At 45.3% G+C, this 20,028-nt stretch overlaps 1 protein-coding gene across 1 annotated transcript in view; it reads left to right on the forward strand.

The window, feature by feature from the left end:
* Positions 1 to 20,028, forward strand: part of MAP3K13 (mitogen-activated protein kinase kinase kinase 13) — a 143,633-nt gene that overhangs the window by 103,347 nt on the left and 20,258 nt on the right. Inside the window, exons 4-5 of the mRNA XM_036767005.1 lie at positions 9,488 to 10,047; positions 18,085 to 18,268. Of these exons, the coding sequence (XP_036622900.1) occupies positions 9,555 to 10,047; positions 18,085 to 18,268 (677 nt within the window). The 5' untranslated portion in view covers positions 9,488 to 9,554. The remainder of the gene's footprint in view (positions 1 to 9,487; positions 10,048 to 18,084; positions 18,269 to 20,028) is intronic.

The raw sequence follows: 20,028 nt of genomic DNA on the forward strand, positions 1-20,028 counted from the left end.
GCATGTGTGTGCGCGTGCGCGCGCGCGCGCGCGTGTGTGTGTGTGTGTGTGTGTGTGTGTGTGTGTGAGAGAGAGAGAGAGACAGACAGACAGACAGACAAAGACAGAGAGAGAGAGACAGAGACAGAGACGAAGAGAGACGAGAGAGGGAGAATAGGCACCGCCAACAGGTACAAGTTCAGTCATTCAGAAAATTGTGTGGGAAGCAAGAATACTAGTAGAGGCAGTGAGTAAAGTGAATGTGTCCTGGTGACAAAATGGTGGTGAACTTGGGCTCATAATGTGGACATACATAATTGTATTGTTAATGAGATACAAGCAGCTGCTGTGCATATATCTATCTATCTATCTATCTGTATATTTTTTTTAAGGATCAGTTCACATAGTATAATAAGCACTCTTCAAACCAAAGTTAGATCAGCATAACATTTATTCTACACACAAGGACAATATGAAACAGTATTAAAGAAATATAGAAGTATATAGAATATCTAGAAATAGAGAGATAAAAGATTAACAGAGTAATAGAAATGTTTACATACATCACCAACAGAGAGAGCTCCAACATCTGGGTTTTGTCTGCTGGGGTGCCCCTTGATAACAGCTCCCTAGAGTCTGGGTCGGGAAGTCAAAATGCCTCAGGCAAAGCATCCTTCCCATGAGTGAGCCCCCAGGACAAATATCAATTTCCCAGAATATATACAGTTTCAAACAAAGAAAAAAAATTGGTGCAGTGTATTTTAGTGTCTGATTGGCTCAGTGCCAGAGCCTACCCGATTGGTTACATGACTCAGCACAGGATGTGTTGCAGCTGTGGACTGGGCCAAAGGTCAAAGGAGCAAGACATCCATGATTGATAGGGCAAAATGTTTGTGTTCAGAAAGGACACAGGATTGATTCTATACATTCCTAGAAGGGTGGCCAGCTCTTCTAGGAAAAGGAATCAGCCAGGTATAATCTGACCTTTAGTCCTGGGAACACTCCCCCTGTGCCAAGAAGAAAGGACAACATACGTAGTCACATAGGCCTGTGAACGTACAGGGAAGATCTTTATATCCCATTAGCCCTTCGGTAAGTAAATGCAGCATATATACAAAGTAAAGGTCATCTGTCAGGGAAGGGGAAATGCTAGCAGCTGGGGAGGTCAGAAAAAGTCCCACGTAGGGGTTGGCACTTGAGTTGAGCTTTGAAGGAATCTAGGGTTTCCAACAGACAGAGGTGAGGAAGTCACGAGTTCCAGGCATGGAGACACAGAGAATGAGTCTCCTTGGCAGAAGAGCAGAGAGCATGAGGAGAAGAGTTTGAGTTGGTAGAGCGTTGTAGAGGGCTTTGAATTTCAGACAAAGGCCTTTGAAATCTATTCTGGAGCAAGGCTAATATGGAAGTATGTTTTGCACGATTGCACATGCAAAATCTATATCAAATTGCCTTCTCAAGGAGGGGGAGGGGAAGGAGGGAAAGAATTTGGAACACAATTTAAAAAAACAACTAATGTTAAAAGTTGTTTTTACATGTAATTGAGGGAATTTTTTAAAAAATGTTTTTTAAAAAATGTTTTAAAGAAATTTATTCTGGAAGCAAAAAGAAACATCTTAAGCTTTTTGGGCAGGAGGGTAACATCATCAGCTCTTCTTCATTAAAAGTTTATTCTGCCAGGATACAAGGAGTTTGGTACCAGTTAGATATATCACATTGTACCTATACTCTGGACAACTTCCCTAGGGATCAGGGAACTATTGCCTATTATTTCCAGGTTTAAGGGTTATCCTTTGGGACTAAAACCGTAGCTTAAGAGCCCCCACCAGTGAGCTTCCCCTTAACAGTTGACACAGCTCTAATCTGTAGCATTTATTAAAATGGCATGGGAAGAAAAGTAGCTACAAGATATTCTCCCATAAACCTAGGACACCCTCTCCCACAAATATACACAATATCATTGAGAAGAATGGTACTGAAAGATACACATGGCCAAAAGAACTCATACCACCCTCACTCAGCCCATACTTCAGGGCCTTACAGTCCTTTCTCTTACTCTTCTCATGGAGTCCTCCCATAGTGAGCCTCTTGATAACCAGGGCTAGTTCCCCCTTGAGGTTGCAGTTGGCTCTCTTCTATGGTACCAGAGGTCCCATTCTTTAAAAATTACTCCTTCCATTTTAGTTACTAAAGAGTCTATGCATCTCTATTCTCTCCTGGAAGCTGTCCATTGTGCCCCAAACTTATTCTGTTTTACTACTAAATAGGGTGTCTACCACTGGATGAATAATTCAGCTGCTGCGAGACACTGTGACCAACAGCAACTGCCTAACTCTTGAACTGTTCAGCTGTCCTTTAAGAGCCAACCCGGGGCCATCACTAGCATTTTGCCCAGTCAATGGACAGATTCCCCTTCTAATCTAATCAAGGGATTTTCCCATACTTCCTAAAGGAATTAGGGGCAGCTAGGTGGTGCCATAATGTGTAGAGCACCCAGCCTGGGGTCAGGAAGACTCTTCTTCCTGAGTTCAAATGTGGCCTCAGATACTTCCTAGCTGTGTGACCCTGGGAAAGTCACTTCACCCTGTTTACCTCAGTTTCCTCATCTATAAAATGAGCTGGAGAAGGAAATGGCAAACCACTCCAGTATCTCTGTCAAGAAAACCCCAAATGGGGTCACAAAGAGTTGGACATGACTGAACAACAATGAAAGGGAATGAAGGGCATCAGCTTGTCTTTCCCCTTAACCTGATACCTTCCTATCTGCCCTTTGCTTTCTGTGGCTACGTTGGCCATGATGACAATGGAATGAAGAGATGGGAAGCAACTGGCCAAAGACCAATTGCCCCCTACAATATTTACAGGCAAACCTACCAAACATTGAGATTGATTCCTCACAAACCTGACACCAATAAAATAATTTTCCTTTCAGGCACATCTCCCATGCTCCCTTCCCAGTGAAGCCTGCCTCGACTCTTCCATCTATTAATACACCTTCCATTTAACTTTGAAATGTACTTATTTGTGTACACATTGTGTCCCCTAGTAATATAAAGCTTCCGAAGATCAAGGGCTGCTTCATTTTGGGTCATTTTATCCTCAGGTCTCCTTGTTCATAGTAGGCTTTTAACAACAAAAAAATTGTAATAGGTTTTTATTGATATCTTTTTTTTATACATCACAATAGTTTCTTCTAGTATCCTTCCCCTTGCCCCTCCAAAAAAACCATCCAACATAACAAAGTAAGAAGGGGGAATATCAGCACGATTGATCAATACATTAGAAAAGTCTTGAAAATATGAGCCATGTGCGGTATTTGTGGACCCCTCCCTCACCTCCTCAAAGGGGTGGGAGTGTCTTCTCATGTTTCTTCTTTGTAATTTTGTAACTTTTTGATTTCTGTGTGTGTGGTGGTTGTTTCTATTTACATTTTTGTGTATATTATACATTGTATAGATACATTGTGTTATATTGTTTTCTTGGCCCTGCTTACTTCACTCTGCATCAATGCATGTAGTTCTGTCCAGATTTCTCTGTGTTCATCATAGTTATTTCTTACAGCACAGGAATATTCCATTTGCTTAGCCATTTCTCAGTTGATGGGCACCTACTTGGTTTCCAATTCTTTGCTAACACCAAAAGTACGGCTATAATATTTTGGTGTGTACAAAGACTTCATTCTTATCAATGGCTTCCTTCATGTACATGCCTAGTAATGAAGGAAGGCGTTATTTTATTTGCTTGATTCCAAATTCCTTTCCAAAATGGTTCTCAGACTCGTAGTTCTGCCAACTCTGCACAAGTGTGCCTGCCTTCCCGTACCTCTTCCAATTTTTTCTCCTATTTGCTAATTTGCTGGGTCTGAGATGAAAATTCATGTTTGTTTTGATTTGTATTTCTCCTCTTATTAGTCATTTGGAGCGTTCTCTTCGTGGGCTTATTAATAGTTTGTAATTCTTCTGAGAATTGTTTATCCATATGCTTTGACTCCCAAGTGTTTGTTGAATTGAATTAGGCCTTCCTCCAACCCCGTCCCTTTGATAAAACAGGCTGGACCATCCAACCGTGCCAGCCTTCTCCAGGAAGTATTGTTCTTTGTGGTTTCTCTTTCCTGTAAGTCCCAGCCCAGGAACCTGCGCGATCCTTTGAGCTCAATTCAATTAAATGTAGTTCAACAAACATTGATCAAGTGAATTCTGTGTCTAGAGCACTGTGCTAGGTACTAGAGGGATACAAATGGAACCATTGCCAGAGACTCTCTGGGCTCAAAAAATCTGGGAATATTCTTTGGGACTTTGCCCCTTTCTTGGCTTGTAGTCCCTTCCCAGGAAACCTGGAAACATATTAATCCTGTATCCCACATCCCAAGACTTACCTGAAAGCCCAATGTGTGGATTTCAAGGAAAAACCTTCATAAAAGGATTATAAAAAGATAAAAAGACCCCCTTGCCTACGTGTCCACTAAGTTTGTAAATCCCTCAGGCCATTTGGAGCCCTGAGTTTGAGGTCTTCATGGTGAAGTTCCCCCACCTCTGAGTCCTGTCTTGGCTTGTTCCTGTTGCTTAAAAAGAAGAGATTTGGTGGCCTCTCTCTCTCTCTCTATCTCCCTGGCATTACTCATGGCTCTATAACATGGGCATCCAGTCTACCAGTTTCTCAGGCCTAATCCATGCTTTCCACCTTATTCCCATGTGAGCAGATTTTCTTCCAGTAACTCCTGCTCTCTGGCTCTCCCTTCTCATCTCTAATCCCCCTCCCTACCCCCGCTCCCCACAGGCATAAAGACCTTTAGAAAAAAACACCATTCATTTAAAAGCAGGAAAAAGGGGTGCAGTGCCATTTAGGCCATGCAAAGTTTAAAGAAAACATGGTCCCCTACTTCATGAAATGTATTGTCCAGTACACCAAAACTTGTGTCACATCTTTGAGCAATATGAAGAAAATGTCAGACCAGCCTCTGCTGGATCATGCATGTTAATTGTGCCTAAAAGCAAGCCTGACTGAGCAAAGAGAAGGAGAAGCCACCTGCCTGCCTTGCTTAGAGACCTTGCCTTCCACAGGCCCTCCAGCAGCAGTGTTCCCTTGTCAGATTGGAGGGTGAATCTCCTTTCTTAGGCCAAAGAGTTCCAATTATATTTTAGAGTTCCAAACAGACTGGCTTATTGCCTGTCAATTCTCCCATGAGCCCTCCTCCGAGAAAAGGGATTGGAGGTGAAAGACCTATCCAAGATTGGAGAGGTCTTAATCAGCAGGGTCTCCCTCATGGATAGCTAAGCTTCTTAACCTACTGGGTCTCATTCATGGATAGCTTAGCAATCAGATTGCCCAGTAAGCTTTTTTCAAATTTAAAATAAATTATTTTTTGTTATTTTGTACTTGACAAACATCATCAAACATGAATAATTCCTTTAAAAGATTTATACCTGAAGCCACAGATTTCTAATACATTTAACTTGCAATTTTAAATGCAGCATGTTAGTTTCAGTACTATCTTGCCTGTCTATATCTCCTTCAGAATCTTCTTCTATATTTTTAAAAAATTCTACAGTGACTCTCTTTTCTTCTTGCATGCTCCCCATCTCCCTAGCATATCTCTCTCCCACCAATTTAAAAAAAAAAACTCCTTTATGACAAATAAATCTAGTTGGGCAAAACAAATCCAAACATCAGGCAAGCACCTCATTCCCCACCTCACTGTCTGGTGGCAAGAAACACGCTCGGACCAAGTGATTGCCCATTGTTTTGATGGGGATTTTTAAAGTCTTTTATGGTTGTTTTTAACATTGTTGTAGCACTGTATAAACCATTCTCCTGATTCTGCTCGCTTTGCTCTGCATCAGTTTAGCTTGTCTTTCCAGGTTTCTCTGAATATATCTTTTCTTTTCTCATCACACAATTATATTTCACTATATGCATGTACTAGTTTCTTCAACCATTCCTCAGTTGATAGGCACTCATTTAGTTTCTAATCCTTTGCTATAATAAAAGGTGCTGCTGTAACCCTAGGCTTCTTACACGGCCGGGTCTCCTTGAATAATTCAGCAATCATTTTGCCTTCCTGACCAGCTGGGTCTCCCTCTGGGATAACAGCCATCAGCTTGTGTGCTAAGCTTCTTATCCTAGCATCCAATTCCCCATGTCCAGGGCAGCTTGTTAACTGTTGGCTGGCTCGATCTTCTTGCCCTCCTGAGCCTTTCTGGGTCTTTCTCCTTCTTTAGATAACAATGTTTTAGGTTGTTTCTCATCCCAGAATGGATCTAAACTGCCTTGGTCTTGTCTCTGGGTACCTGACTATCCCAGATTCCCTTGCAGCTCCTGAGCTCCTAGAGGCCAGAAATGGCATCTTACTCACCCTTCTGCATTTAGCATGGTTTCTACTTTGCAGATACTTCATTGTACTATAGAATCAGAGCTGGTTTCTGCTTAAGAGATCACTTTAGACTTCCTTTTACAGATGAGAAAACAGGCCCACAGAGAGATTAAGAGACTGGTTCAGGGTCACACAGGTGAATATTAGCAGTCAGGGTTCAACCTTGGGTCCTCTGACCCTGATCTCAGGTTCTTTCCTCTGAGTATGTTCTATTTGCTTGTTTCTTAGAATTAGGTACATTTGTTATTTGAAATATGCAGCCAGTATGTAACATTCTTGTGATTTTCTTTTTATTCTATTTGGAAAAGAATCATGTTTGTTTGTTTTTCTCTGAACAAAACTAAAATGGAGTCTGGGTGGAAAATTCTGTCCCTGGGATGATCCTCTTATCACATGACCACAGACAAGGAACTTAGTATTAAGATTTTGATTAGAGAATTTTACATGGATTTCTAATAAATGACCAGAATATCTTGTTTTATGGTAGATATTCTGACCATCTGTTTGAAATGCACATAATAAAGGTGGGTGGTGAGTTGTATTGCTGGAAGGACATTCAGGTAGATGAGATCACAGAGCCATTTGTGTATCCAAGTATTTGAACCAGAGTATCCAGAAATCCATATCAGATTTATTCACAAACTGGCAAGATGGGGTCCCAGAGAGAAAAATTAGTGTGGCAGAGCAGCGTGGAAAAGGATATGAAGGATAATGTCAGGTTTTAGCTTTAAATCTGACTATAGTTAGATGAGAAATTTCATTTGGAGTGGGAGTAGGGGTCAAAATTGGCCAAGTACTTATTAATTTCACCAGTATTTCTACTGTATCCTCTAGAATCACAGACATAGCCCATCAGCATATGCTAACTGAAGAAGGAATTATGTGTTGTAAAATGTCCTGGGTTCAAATGAAAATATGGACGTTATGGGACATCTGGTGACACCGTATCAACTCTTCTTCCTCTGTGATTTTGGAGTGTAGCCACGGTGGCTGGCAGCATGCCTGTGTGACCCAGGGAGCAGATAGCTGCTGCCCCCCTTCCTCCTCCCTCTTAACTCTGCTGAAGAAGGGCCAGAAGTTAAGAGTACCTCAAAGGACCACATGGCACCAAATGACAAAGATAGTAGGATGGAAATATTTACTTCATAGTAAAGATATGATATATGCTTGTAATCATTTATATTTTTTTAAAACCATATTAGCACAGAAAGGAGAAATTAGTGTAAAATTATTTAAAGTCATTTTAGGAAGTTCAGTCGATTCAGTTGACATGCCTGATCCTTGTAATGAGTCTATATTGGCTCATAGGATTCCTTGAGCTGGAAGGGACCTCAGAGGCCACCTAGTCCAAATTCTGCATTTTACAGGTGAGGAAACTGAGGTTAACTGACTGGCCCATGTCACACAGGCAATATGAGTGTGAGAAATGGAATGTGGGCCCATCTCTTCTGACTTGACTTGGCAGTCTTTCTTTTATAAAACTTTCTGAGCATGCCCAACACCAAATAAAATGAGCCTTTCTATATATAGTATAGAAGAGAAAGAGATGATTGGGACACTATGAATCTCTGGTTGTTGAGCTTGAGTTTCCATATAAGTATACAATGAATTCCATGTATCACTTCCAATGCTGGCCTTAGAACAAGAACAAATGTTTCAAGTTTAATTTGCCTCATTTTACAGAACAGGACACAGGGTCCTGAGAGTAAAGGGGCTTAGGATCACGAGACTTAGAGGCATAAGGGACCCAATCCAAACCCTCTCATTTTACAGATGAGGAGATGGAGGCCAAAGAAGCATAAATGCCCCCTATCATCATGCAGTTATTAAGTGTCAAAGCCAGGATTTGAACCCAGCTCTTTTGACCCCAAGTCTAATTCATGACCTTGAAGATCCTTGTGCCAAATCTAGCTAGGGAGAAAAGAGCTCAGAAGGTTGAAGGCCTAAAGACCGTAAGCCTGGTGTGAGTGTACAGCCTCGATACAGAAACAGCAAAAAAGGTCACATTGACTTGATTCAGTAAGACAGGCCTAGTGTCCAGAACGAGGGAAGTGTTGGTTCTACTCTTGGCTTCAGTTCCACTCACATCTGAGGATCCACAACTTAGGAAGGACGTTGGTAGATGGAGAGTGTCCAGAGGAAGGCAGCCAGGATGGGGAAGGGCATTCAGGGTGTGCTGTCTTCTGATCAGTTGAAGGAAATGGGACTATTTAGCCTGGAGAAGAGAAGCCTCAGGGAGGGCAGGATAGACACCCTCAAGAATTCGAAGGGCCTTCCATGGAAGAGGGAATCCACTCATTTGGTTTAGCTACAGAGGACAGAACAGAGAGATGTGAGTGGTAGGGAGAACTTCGAAGGCTTGATGAAGGAAAGAGTTCCCTAACAGTTGGAGCTCCCAGAAGTGGGCTGGGCTGCCTTGTGGTCTCTAGGATCACTACTCAACGGAGGTCTAACTGCAAGTCTAGAGGACCATGTGTCCAGTATGTGGTTTCAGGGATTCCTGCTCTAATACGGATTAAGTAAGATGGCCTCTGAGGTCCCTTACTGTCCCTGGAAAATAGGAGCTAGCCAGGGTGCTGAAGTTTCCTCTTTCTCCTGCCTTCTTCTTCACTCTGCTTCAAGGACATGTAGGTGTGGGGACAAACGTAAGTAGAAATTAGACTTTTTTTCACCGTCATTACCACCACCCCCATAAATGTGAAGGTCAACACCAGTCATATTTGACTACAGAGCTGGGGGATCACTTTTTTTCTTCATCCCAATGCCTCTCAGGGGGCTCAAATGAGACTGCTCTTGCCTGAGCCATGCGGGAAGCATGTTTAGATATAGTGGCCTTCAGCTTCTCCATTAGCTTGGCATTGGGAAGCCTTAACATAGCTGTTTTCATGCCTCTTACCTCCTGCCTACTTCCAGTCTGACTCAATCCTTGCCAACTCCTCTTTGATGGTGGTCCCCCAATTGAATATGACAAGCAGGGAGGGCACAATGGAGAGAAGACTGGATTTCGAGTTAGGGACCCTGATTTGAATCCCATCCTTGCCACTTGCTACCAAGCTCTGTGGGACTCCTAAGGTGGTCCTCCTCAGCTCCACACCTTTGATCCCATGAACTCTTATATTCCTTGTTTGTTGTTCTGCCTAGGTCCTGAAGCCCTTTCTTGTGACAGGACTGTGCCCACACAGTTCTCTGAACATCCTCCCCAGTTCTTATGCACACCCATGGCACAATGAGCAGCCCTCAGGAGCAGCTGAGCTGGTCTTCCTCGCCCACCGTGACCTTGAGTGAGAACCGAGCCTTTGGCGGGCTTCATGACGAGCGCACGTCCCCCAGGAGCCACCCTTCTCCCAAGTTCTTTGAGGATGTGGGAGAGAAGGGGGTGCTGCGAGCCGAGCTCACAGAAGGCCTGACGAGCCCCATCGCCACAACTGCACTGACCAGTGTCAGCGAGGATTCCAGGGACCAGTTTGAGAACAGCGTTTTGCAGCTCAGGGAACAAGAGGAATCAGAGCTGGCCACTTCTCAGGGCAACAGCCATGTGGGTGATGGAGAGAACACCAGCGGCACAGAGGACGTTAAGATCCAATTCAGCCGATCAGGCAGTGGCAGTGGCGGCTTCCTCGAAGGCCTTTTTGGCTGCCTGAGGCCTGTGTGGAACATCATAGGCAAGGCCTACTCCACTGACTATAAGCTCCAGCAGCAAGGTATGTGCAGGGATAGGGGGAGCCTTCTTCCTTCCTTCCCATTAGGATCACGGAGCCAGAGCTTGGAAGGGCCCTCAGACGCCAGTCCTCTCATTTTACAGAGGAGGAAACAGAGGCCCAGAGGAAGGGTATTATAGTTCTGGATCTGGGTAGTGCCTCAGAGGCTGTCGAGTCCAACCTCACATTTCACAAATGAAGAAACCAGGCCCAGAGAAGTTAAGTAACTTTTCTAAGGTCACACAGTGGCTAAAGGGCAGAACAAGGATTTCAGCCAGGGGCCACTGAGTCCAAACCCATCCCTCGTGCTGCTTCTACTGCCACAAACTTCTGGAGGTAACGTCAGCTTTGGTCTTTTGTCAGATTGAAGAACTGAGGGTATATGAATGGGGTGTACTTTGGGTCCTGTCATTTAGTATCTGTTTAACCTGGGGCAGGTGACTGGACCCCTCTATCCTCATCTGTAAAATGTCAATGGCTCCAAGGTCCCCTTCAGCCAGAGATCCGTGATCCCATCTTCCTGTGAATGACTGAGTTAACACGTTTACCTCTTTGTAGGGACAAGCCTACCTCCCAGATTTTATGGGACAGTGATGAGTCTAAGAAAAGAAGGTTTATTTTTAAGACTATCCTTTGTCAGAAAACATGCCAACTTTTGGTTCAGAGAATATGTTCACTTTGCCTATTGGACCAAGCGGATGTCTCTAAGATACGTCTCTAAGATAGCTTGGGCTCCACAAAGAAAATATAAAATGATCACAAAATGCTTTAGCTAACTGGGGTTCGAGTAGCTTCATAAGGCCGGCTCTTAAAAGTGACAGCCTTCAGTGTCTCCTCAAGCTTCAGCGGTCTGTGATCTGACCATTGATTCACCTGAGATTCAGCTGAGAGATAGACTTGTCTCTACAATTCAACAAGGACTTATTAAGTCCTGACTAAGTGCTGGGCTAGGTGCCGGGTGGTGGGCGTATGAGACGAAAATGAAGCGGTCCCTGCTCTCAGGAGGCTGGCATTCCACTGAGGATGTACAGCATGTGCGCAGACATATTGATAGATAGATAGATGGATAGATAGATGGATAGATAGACATATTGATAGATAGATAGATGATGGATGGATAAGTAGATACACAGAAAGCTATACGGGCAGATAGATATGTGTATATTGATAGATAGATATAGATATATTTTGTTGCTGCTGCAGACCTGTGACTTCATCAGGATAGGAAACTCATAGGACCATAGATCCGGAGTTGGAAGGGACCTCAGTGACTCTTGAATCTAATTCTCTTATTTTACATATGAGGAAACTGAGGATCATAGAGGTCCTATGTCAATAAGTACCTAAGGTAAAGTTTGCACCCAGGTCTTACTGATGCCCAGACTCCAGCTACCAAGTCCTGCTGCCTCCCACAGTTAACTTTTGTTTTTAACCTGGACCCCTGATTTAATGGGTACAGAGAGCTCAGTTCAAGGGAATTTCAGGAAGGACAGAATGCCGGCATGGATTAAGCCCATCCTCTGGTCCCAGATGCCCCGTTCTCCACCAGGGCTTCAGAACCTTGTTGTTGAGTGTCCTGGACCTCTTAGGCAGCGTCTGGTGAAGCCTCAGGGCACCCCCATCCTCTCCACCTTCTTAGATTTGCGCTTTTAGATAAGTGAAGAAGATGTGCAATCTCAGTGAAAGATCAGTGAAAATCAGGATAAAATTTTTTCCATCCAAGCTCACAGACTCTCTGCAATCTCTTCAAAGACTCCAGGCTTGAGCCCCTCCCTGCTGGCTCTCCAGGCCCACCCCTCCTTGGCTCTCTCTGGGATCCTCCGCCAGGCAGGAGGGCAGCTGGCAGCGTGGAGTTTTGCAGAGATTTGCCTGTTAGGGCTCTTTCCCCGCCTCGTCCCCACTTCTCTCCAAGTTAGGAGGACCCAGGACTCATACAGTTCCTCCTTCTCTTTTTTTCCTGCATAAACACAAAGTCTTTTCAGTCATATTTGACTCACTCAGTGTTTGCTTGGCCAAGTTAAATGTATTTGGCTTCGGGAGCTCTCTGATGGCCCTGGCGTCTCCCCTGAGGGTGTTCCCTTCCATAATGCAGATTTTGACCTGTGCCTGCCTATCTGTTGTCCACAGCCTCCTCCGTGTTTGCCAGAGGGATAGAGAGATCCACCCGCAGTGGGAAGAAAGGCTTCCTTGCTTTCTCTTGGTCTATGAGAATAGCTGAGGGGGACCCAGCCTGTCCCTTGGGGAGCCTTTCTCTTGTCAAAGACCCAGGAATCCCCTTTTATTTTTTAACCAAGCATTCCTTTCCTTTTCATAGCAGAATTCCTTGCTTATAATGGGTGGCAGCCTGCCCATGCCCACCACATTCCTCTCAATTGCCCAATGACAATAATGGTACTTAGCTTTATACAGCACCTACTGTGTGCCAGGTATTGTACTAAATACTTTACAAATGTTATCTTGCTTAATTAATCCTTACAGCAGCCCTCTGCAAAATGGGTGCCCTGATTATCCCCACTTTACAGTTGAGGAAACTGAAACAAACCACGGTTAAGTGACTTGCCCAGGGTCTCATAGCTAGCAGGTGTCTAAGGCTAGATTTGAACTGAGGTCTTCCTGCCTCCAGGCCCTGGTGCTCTATCCACTACACCACCCAATGTTCTGTGAGCCACAGCCGTGGCAAGACATAAAGACCATCTAACCCAACCCCCTTACTTATCAGAGAGATGGCGGGAAGTTGACCAACACAGGTACTGAGTCAGGATTAGAACTCAGATCCTCTCACTCCTTATCCACTTCTTTCCCCACCACAGAGATGCTCCTGAAGCCACGTCAAGTCTTCGGTCCTCTCAATGGTTCTCTCATCTTTCTATTCTCCCCTTTCTGGTTCCTCTTAAGTGCCCCCTCATTAGAGTGGTGGGGGCTAGCACATCTTCCTGTTGGCCTGATGCTTCCCTCTCCTAGGCTACTCTGCTGCCCCACCCACAAAAGAACCAAAGGCTGGGAGATTGTTCAACAAAGTTTCTTTCCCTTTGTCTTCCACAATTAGGGATGTGACTGCTTTTTCATTTGAATTTTGTCCCATCCTGTCTGGGTGACTCTGGGCAAATGTCTTAACCTTTCAGTGTTCAGGCAGGTCTCTGAGAGTCTTAGGAAGCTGAAACCTTCATCTTCAGAGAGAGGTCTCTCACATGGAAGCTCCCCAAATCTAAGATATTCTAGATCCCATTCGTAGCCCTTAGCCCCTAGCCCCTAGCTAGTTACTAACCTAAATTTAGAAACCCCCAACAAAAACAAATATTAAGATACACAAACAGCAAGAAAAGTCAGAGGAACTGGAAACTGTGCACTTCTATTATTAATGATTTCTTAAAAAAAAAAAAGTACATGTGAATCCAGGAGGTAAATGGCTAATGGACAGAAACAGGCAGTTTTCAAAGGAAGAAATGCAAACTATGAACAATCATATAGAAGACTGCTCCAAATCGCTTATCATAATCGAAATCAGATCAGAACAATTCCAAGGTTTCACCTCATAACCATCAGATTCGCCATGGTGACAAAAGACAAAAATCAGGTGTGCTGGAGGGGTTGGCAAAAGACAAGCACATTCATTAATTGCTCATGGAGTTGTGAATCGGTGCTCTAGAAAACCCTCAGTAAATATATTTGAACGGTCACTAAATTGCTCATACCCTTTGACCCAATGATTCTTCTCCTGGGCTCACAACCCAAGAAGTTCAAAGACACAGGGAAAGATCCTCTGTGGAGGATCACAGGTCTAAAGCCGGAGGGGGTCCCTGAGGCTGGCCAGCTAGTGCAACCTCCTCATTTCACAAATGAGGAAATTAGGGCCAAGGGGTTACATGATGGTCCCAAGGTTGCTCAGGTTGTGAGCACTGAGGTCCTGCTCTATGAGAATCACCTGAAGGAAGTGGGGCTTTAACTTGAAGCACAGACCACACCAACAATGTCCAGTTCCCATAGAAATAGAGTCCACTAAGCTGTACACAAAGATCTCTGGGGGCTACAGGTTGTCTTGGTTTTAAAATGTATCATTATCTACGCTTTATTGTATTTTGTTCACTTTGTTAGCTATCTCCCAGTTGCATTCGACTCTGGTTTGGGCCACACTTTTGGGAGTGCTACGGGCCAAGTTCCCCAACTCCACTCCCACCCCCAGCACATATTTGGCACCTCTGGAGTACACTAGAGCTGTCTTCTAGTATTCGAAGGCCTAATGCACAGAAGGAACGTTAGCTTTGTTCTGCTTGGCCTGAGAGGAAGGTGGAGAGAGGCCGCTTGGGCTCAAGAAGACGTTCTTAACAATTAGTGCTGTCCACGTTGAGATTTTGGACGGTCATTATTATAATGTAAAATATAAAATAGATGCCCTTCTTCCCACCTGTACGGCCTTGTCCGAGGGGAGGCCTCTCGCAGGCTGCTTCCTAGGTGAAACAAGGCCTTTGGGTAGGATTCAATGCAATAACATTGTAAAAATGGAGATGTTTTGTTTTGACAGTCGCCTCCTCTTCCCCCCCAAAAAACCGTAGTGTCTTCCCTTAAAAAAGTCAGCAGAACTGCCTCCTCGAGCGATTCCGCCCGGCGTGCCTGCCACTCTCCATTCTTGTCTTTTACGGTTTGTTAACGGAAAGATGGGCTTGGGCTTTCTCTTAGCATTTGGAACTAAAATTGGCCCTTGTGTTGGGCCTTGTGTTGGGCCTTGCGTTGGGCCTTGCGTTGGGCCTTGCGTTGGGCCTTGTGTTGGGCCTTGCGTTGGGCCTTGCGTTGGGCCTTGTGTTGGGCCTTGTGTTGGGCCTTGTGTTGGGCCTTGCGTTGGGCCATTTTCCTCGACCTTATTGCAATTTACACATTGTCTTTCTGGTTCTTCTTTCTCCACTTTTCGTCGTCACCGGAAGCAAGTCTTCCCATGTGGCTCTAAATTATTCATGTTCATTGTTCCATAGAGTGCAGGAACATCCCACTCCCCAATCAGTACATGCGGGTTGTGTTCAGGTTTTGGCTCTGACATCCAGTTACACACATGCATATGACATGTGTGGATACATGTCTGCATATACATTTGTATGTGTGCATTGTATATACATTTGCATGTGCGTGTATTCCTATATACATGCATATACACATGTATTTGTATACACATGGACAGACAGACATGCACACACACACACACACACACACACACACGGCCTTTTCCTTTCTGACGCTGACTTCCTTGGGTATAAACCCTGTAGTGAAATAGATTTAACAAAGGGCACACGCAGGTAGGAGTCGCTTTTCTCACATTGTTACAGAGTTTTCCAGAAGAGTCGGACCAATCCCTCCAGTGGTAAATAAACGTACCTGCCTGTTCACAGCCCCTCCACCATTGGCTTTTTCCAACTTGTGCCATTTTTGCCAGTCGATTTAGTGTTGTTTGAATTTGCCTTTCTCTGACAATTGGGGCTCTTAAATACTTTGTTCAGGTGGTTAAAAACTTTCCTTTGAAAATTGCTCATATCCTTTGGTCCAATGAATGACCTGAATTTATTAAAGGCCTAGCCAGTGTTAAACACTGGGGCTACAAAGAACAAAAATGAAGCCATCCCTGCCCTCATGGAACTTATAGTCTACCAAGGGGTATGACGCATACACAGATAAATACTATGCAGGATAGAGAGTGACAGCCAGATAACGTGCTTTTGGAATATTTGAGGAGAAAGAGAAGTTCTCCTTTGGGGGAATTGGGGAAGGCTTCTCAGAGGAGCTCCTCCCTGAGCTGAGCCTTAAAGGAAGAAAAGAATTCTGGGGTAAGGAGGTGATGGTATTTTGGAGTGCATCTCCAGCATGGAAGAACAGTCTAAATCAGAGGTGTCCAACACAATGCATCCCCCAAACTCCCTAAGGCCACCAAACCAAATTAAAATGTAATTAGGAAAAATTTAACAAAATAAACAGAAATACAATAAAATGTAAATAATGTTATATCGTAAAACTAAGTCAATGTGTTGCAGCAGGGATCCTTAAGGACAGTTTAGTGGGTTCTGTTTCTGGTTCAGTTTGATGCCCCTGGTCTAGGAAATGGTGTGTTGAGATCGGAAAACAGCATGGAAGCCGGTTTGGCTGGAACATAGAGTTTATGAGGAAGAATACTGTGAGATGGGTCTGGAGAGGTAGCATGGAGTCAATTGTGGAAGGCCCTATTGGCCAGGCTGTGGAGGCACCAGGGAGCCACTGAGAGTTTCCTCAAATGTTCTGTGATTCATTCTCATTTCTGAACAAACATTTAACTCTGCAGGATGGCAGGAACCATGTAAAATAATGCTCACCACAGATGTTGGGGGGCGGGCTCAGTAGCCAGGGGAGTAGGTATCCCTGGGAGCAGGAGAATCTGCTCATGGGTCACATGGGGAGAAGTGGCATAGAGGTTCAGGCCACCCCAGAGCCATTGCAGCCCAATCTTCTGCTTTCAGAGGGGGTTTTCTCCAGGGCCAAAAGGGCCAAACTTTCCTGCTTTGCTCTTGATCTCCAGCTGCCTCTTGCCATGTTCGTGATTTCAGCACTGCCACTAAAGAGTGTCCAGGGGAGATCAGTCGTGATTTCACTGACTATTTCTGGGATTTGGGGCAGCTCTATGAAAGGCTTGGAGAGCAGGAGGTAAAAATGATTGTTAAAAAAAAAAAATCTGCGTATTCTCCCTTATTGCCAACCCTCCCTGAGTTATGTGATGTACAAATGGGTCTGATGAACAAAGGACATTGAGGTATCTGTCCAACCACCTCACCATCACAGTATTGGTTCTAGTTCTGAGAGAGAGGAAGCAGTGTACGCAGCAGAACCAGGCAACCAGCCCTGCTCTAGACTTTGCACTTTGCCCCTAAGCAACCTGCTGAAGAGTGTCTGGGGAGCTTTACACTCGGGTAGAACATGGAAGCTAGAGAAACCTTTATAAACACAACAGGACAGCATCAGCAGGCCCCGGCCACCTTTAAATAAACCAATTAGAGACAGACAAGATGGGGATAAACTGAGGAATCGGTAAAATTCCCTTGTTTTGAGGGCCGAATGTGAAGGATTCCTAATCTTTCCAGCTTTTTGAACCTACCAATCTCTGGGAAGGGGATCCAGCCTAAGCTGGTGGCGTTTCCTAACATCATCAAGGATTACCTGTGTGAGTGTGTGGGTTAGTTGAGCAAGAACCATTCAGGTGACATCTTTCAGGTTCAGTGTCTCCCTCTGTAAAATGAGAGAGTCTGACTATACATCCTCCGAGGTGCTGCCTTCACACTCCAGATCTGTGGTATCAGGGAACAGTGAGTCTCTGGCTAATGCCAACATCTCCCTGCTCATCCTTCACCCCTGCTCACCCTTCACTGCTGCAGTGAACAGTAAGTCGGTTTCCTTTCAGAGATAAAACTGCACCTTCCCAGCTCACTGAATGTCCCTTGAAGGAAACAGAGCAGTAATAAATTTTCACCTGAAAACCACTGGAGACAGTGCAGACGCCTTAGCCCCCTCGAAGTTCCTCCCAGGAACCACCATCTGTCCCCACTTTCTCCTTCAGATTGCCCTGTATTGATTTATCTACCTGCAGGGTCTATCTCTCCAGGAGAACACACGTTCCTTGAGGCCAAAACCTTTCTTTTTTCTGGTTTTTGTCTTTGTAGTCCCAGAATAATTAAGCACGGTGCCTCTTTTTTGTTCTTTGTAATGAGTTTGGCTCTCTGGGAGAGTGAGAGGTGGGGGTGGAATACATTGGGCAGGGTCGTTGATGTGAAAACAAAAAAGATCAATAAAAATTCATTTTCCAAAAAGAAGGTTTGGGCCGGGCTTCTGGTGCTGAATCATCGATCCTCCCGTGACTTAGTCTGTTTTCTGTAATCATGTATTGACCCCAAACCAGAATCTAGGCATCACAGTTTGGTTCCTCTTGTGTCCTCTTGTCCCAGAGGACAGCCCAGCCCTGAGCAGGCCAGGCCACTAGGAGAGGCCAGTACCTCAGACAGAGACCTTTTCATGCTTGTCTCTCCTTTGTGCCCCCAGATACTTGGGAAGTCCCCTTCGAGGAGATCTCAGAGCTGCAGTGGCTGGGCAGCGGAGCTCAAGGCGCCGTCTTCTTGGGTAAGTTCCGAGCAGAGGAGGTGGCCATCAAGAAGGTGAGGGAGCAGAATGAGACAGACATCAAACACCTGCGGAAGCTGAAACACCCCAACATCATCGCCTTCAAGTGAGTAGGACCCGGGGCCTTTGCCCAGCAGGGCCTCCATCCCTGGGGGAGAAGGAGAGGAAAGGCAGCAGTCATTCCAGTGTCCAGAGGAGGTGGGCTCTGGCTGTTCAGTCAATGAGCGTTTTGTGAGTGGAGGCCATGAGTGGGCAGCTAGGGGACACCACAGTGCATAAAGCTCAGGAAGAGCTGAGTTCAAATCCAGCCTCAGACACTTACTTAGCTGTAAGGCCTTGGGCAGTTCACTTAACTTTTGCTGGCCTCTGAGGGCTGTGAACTCGAGATTCTGCGCGTCTTTTCTGTGAAATACAAGCTGTGTGATCCTTGACTTCTCTTTGTTTCATTTTCCTCACCTGTAAAAGTATGGGGGAGGCTCGGGCAGATGACCTTGAGGGTCCATCTAGCGCTAATGGCCTTTGAGTCTTTGAAGGACAGACTCAGAGCTGGCCCACAGTGTTTATTCGGCACACACTGGTGGCAGATCTACAGAACAGTGGAGCTGAAGACACCCTGTCTATTGTCTCAAGGAACATAAGACCTAAGGACGGGCAGAAAACAAGGATGTTCACGTCTTCAGGCTCATTTGCTCTTCCCACCAATCCTGGGAGGAGACACTGGAGTGGTTTGCCATTTCCTTCTCCAGCTCATTTTACAGATGAGGAAACTGAGGCCAACAGGGTGAAGTGACTTGTCCAGAGTCACACAACTAGTTAGTGTCTGAGACTAGATTTGAACTCTTAAAGATGAGGGGTCCTGACTCCAGTCCTGGGCTCTCTGCACTACGGCTCCCCCTAGCGGCCCTAGTGTTCGATTACAGAGAAACTGACAGGGTGCCTCAGTCCTACCTGAAATTAGTAATTTGCTGTGGCTGTGGCTGGTCACGTTCATGTTTTATCTCCACGATTCCCTGGCTGCTTCCGTCAGGTCTCAGCTAAAATCCCACCTTCTGTAGAAAGCCTTTGCTAGCCCCCTTCATACCAGTGCTGTCCCCTGATGACATTCTCCAATTTATCCCATCTATGGCCTTGTTTCTACCCAGTGGTTTTCATGGTGTCTCCCCGCTTAGCCTGTGAACTGAGGGCAGCATCTGTCCTTTGCCTCTGAGGTGGAGGTGAGGAGGGAGCACATGGCTAGGAGGAGTCCACGGCCAGGGCCAGGAGTGGTCTTAGTGAGCATCAGTAAGTGCATGGACTTCAGGGGAGATTCTGAGCTCAATATAGGGAGGCACATCCTTCATCCAAACATGGTTCCCCTGCACCCTCGCTCCAGCTGCTAACATCCCCCTCACATCGGCCACATCTCCTCTTCCGTGTGTGCCGCCCTCACAGAGAAGCTCTGGACCACAGCTCTGTCTCTGCCCAGAAAAGTGCTGCCACCCCTCAGCAGGCAGCCTGCAGAAAGCCCTTAGCTTGCTTGGAGGCCAGGATTCATTTGCCTTTATTCAGCACACGCGCGCACACACACACACACACACACACACACATGCACACACACACACACAAATATGTACACACACACAAACACACACACACACACACACACACACACACACACACACCCTAGAATAGAAGGTTGAAGGCAGGCTGCTTCTGTTTGCCCTTGGCATATTCAATGCTCAGGCTGGCACATAGTAGGTGCTTAATCAAGGCTGTGGATGGATTAATTGATTGATAGACTAGAAGGCCTCTCAGGGGTCTCCAGTGCACACTCGATAGATTCTCCTTCTTCATCACTAGTGCTAATGATGGTGTTTCTCAGACTCT

The sequence above is a fragment of the Trichosurus vulpecula genome, chromosome 7 (genome assembly GCF_011100635.1).
Source record: "Trichosurus vulpecula isolate mTriVul1 chromosome 7, mTriVul1.pri, whole genome shotgun sequence".
NCBI lineage: Eukaryota > Metazoa > Chordata > Mammalia > Diprotodontia > Phalangeridae > Trichosurus > Trichosurus vulpecula.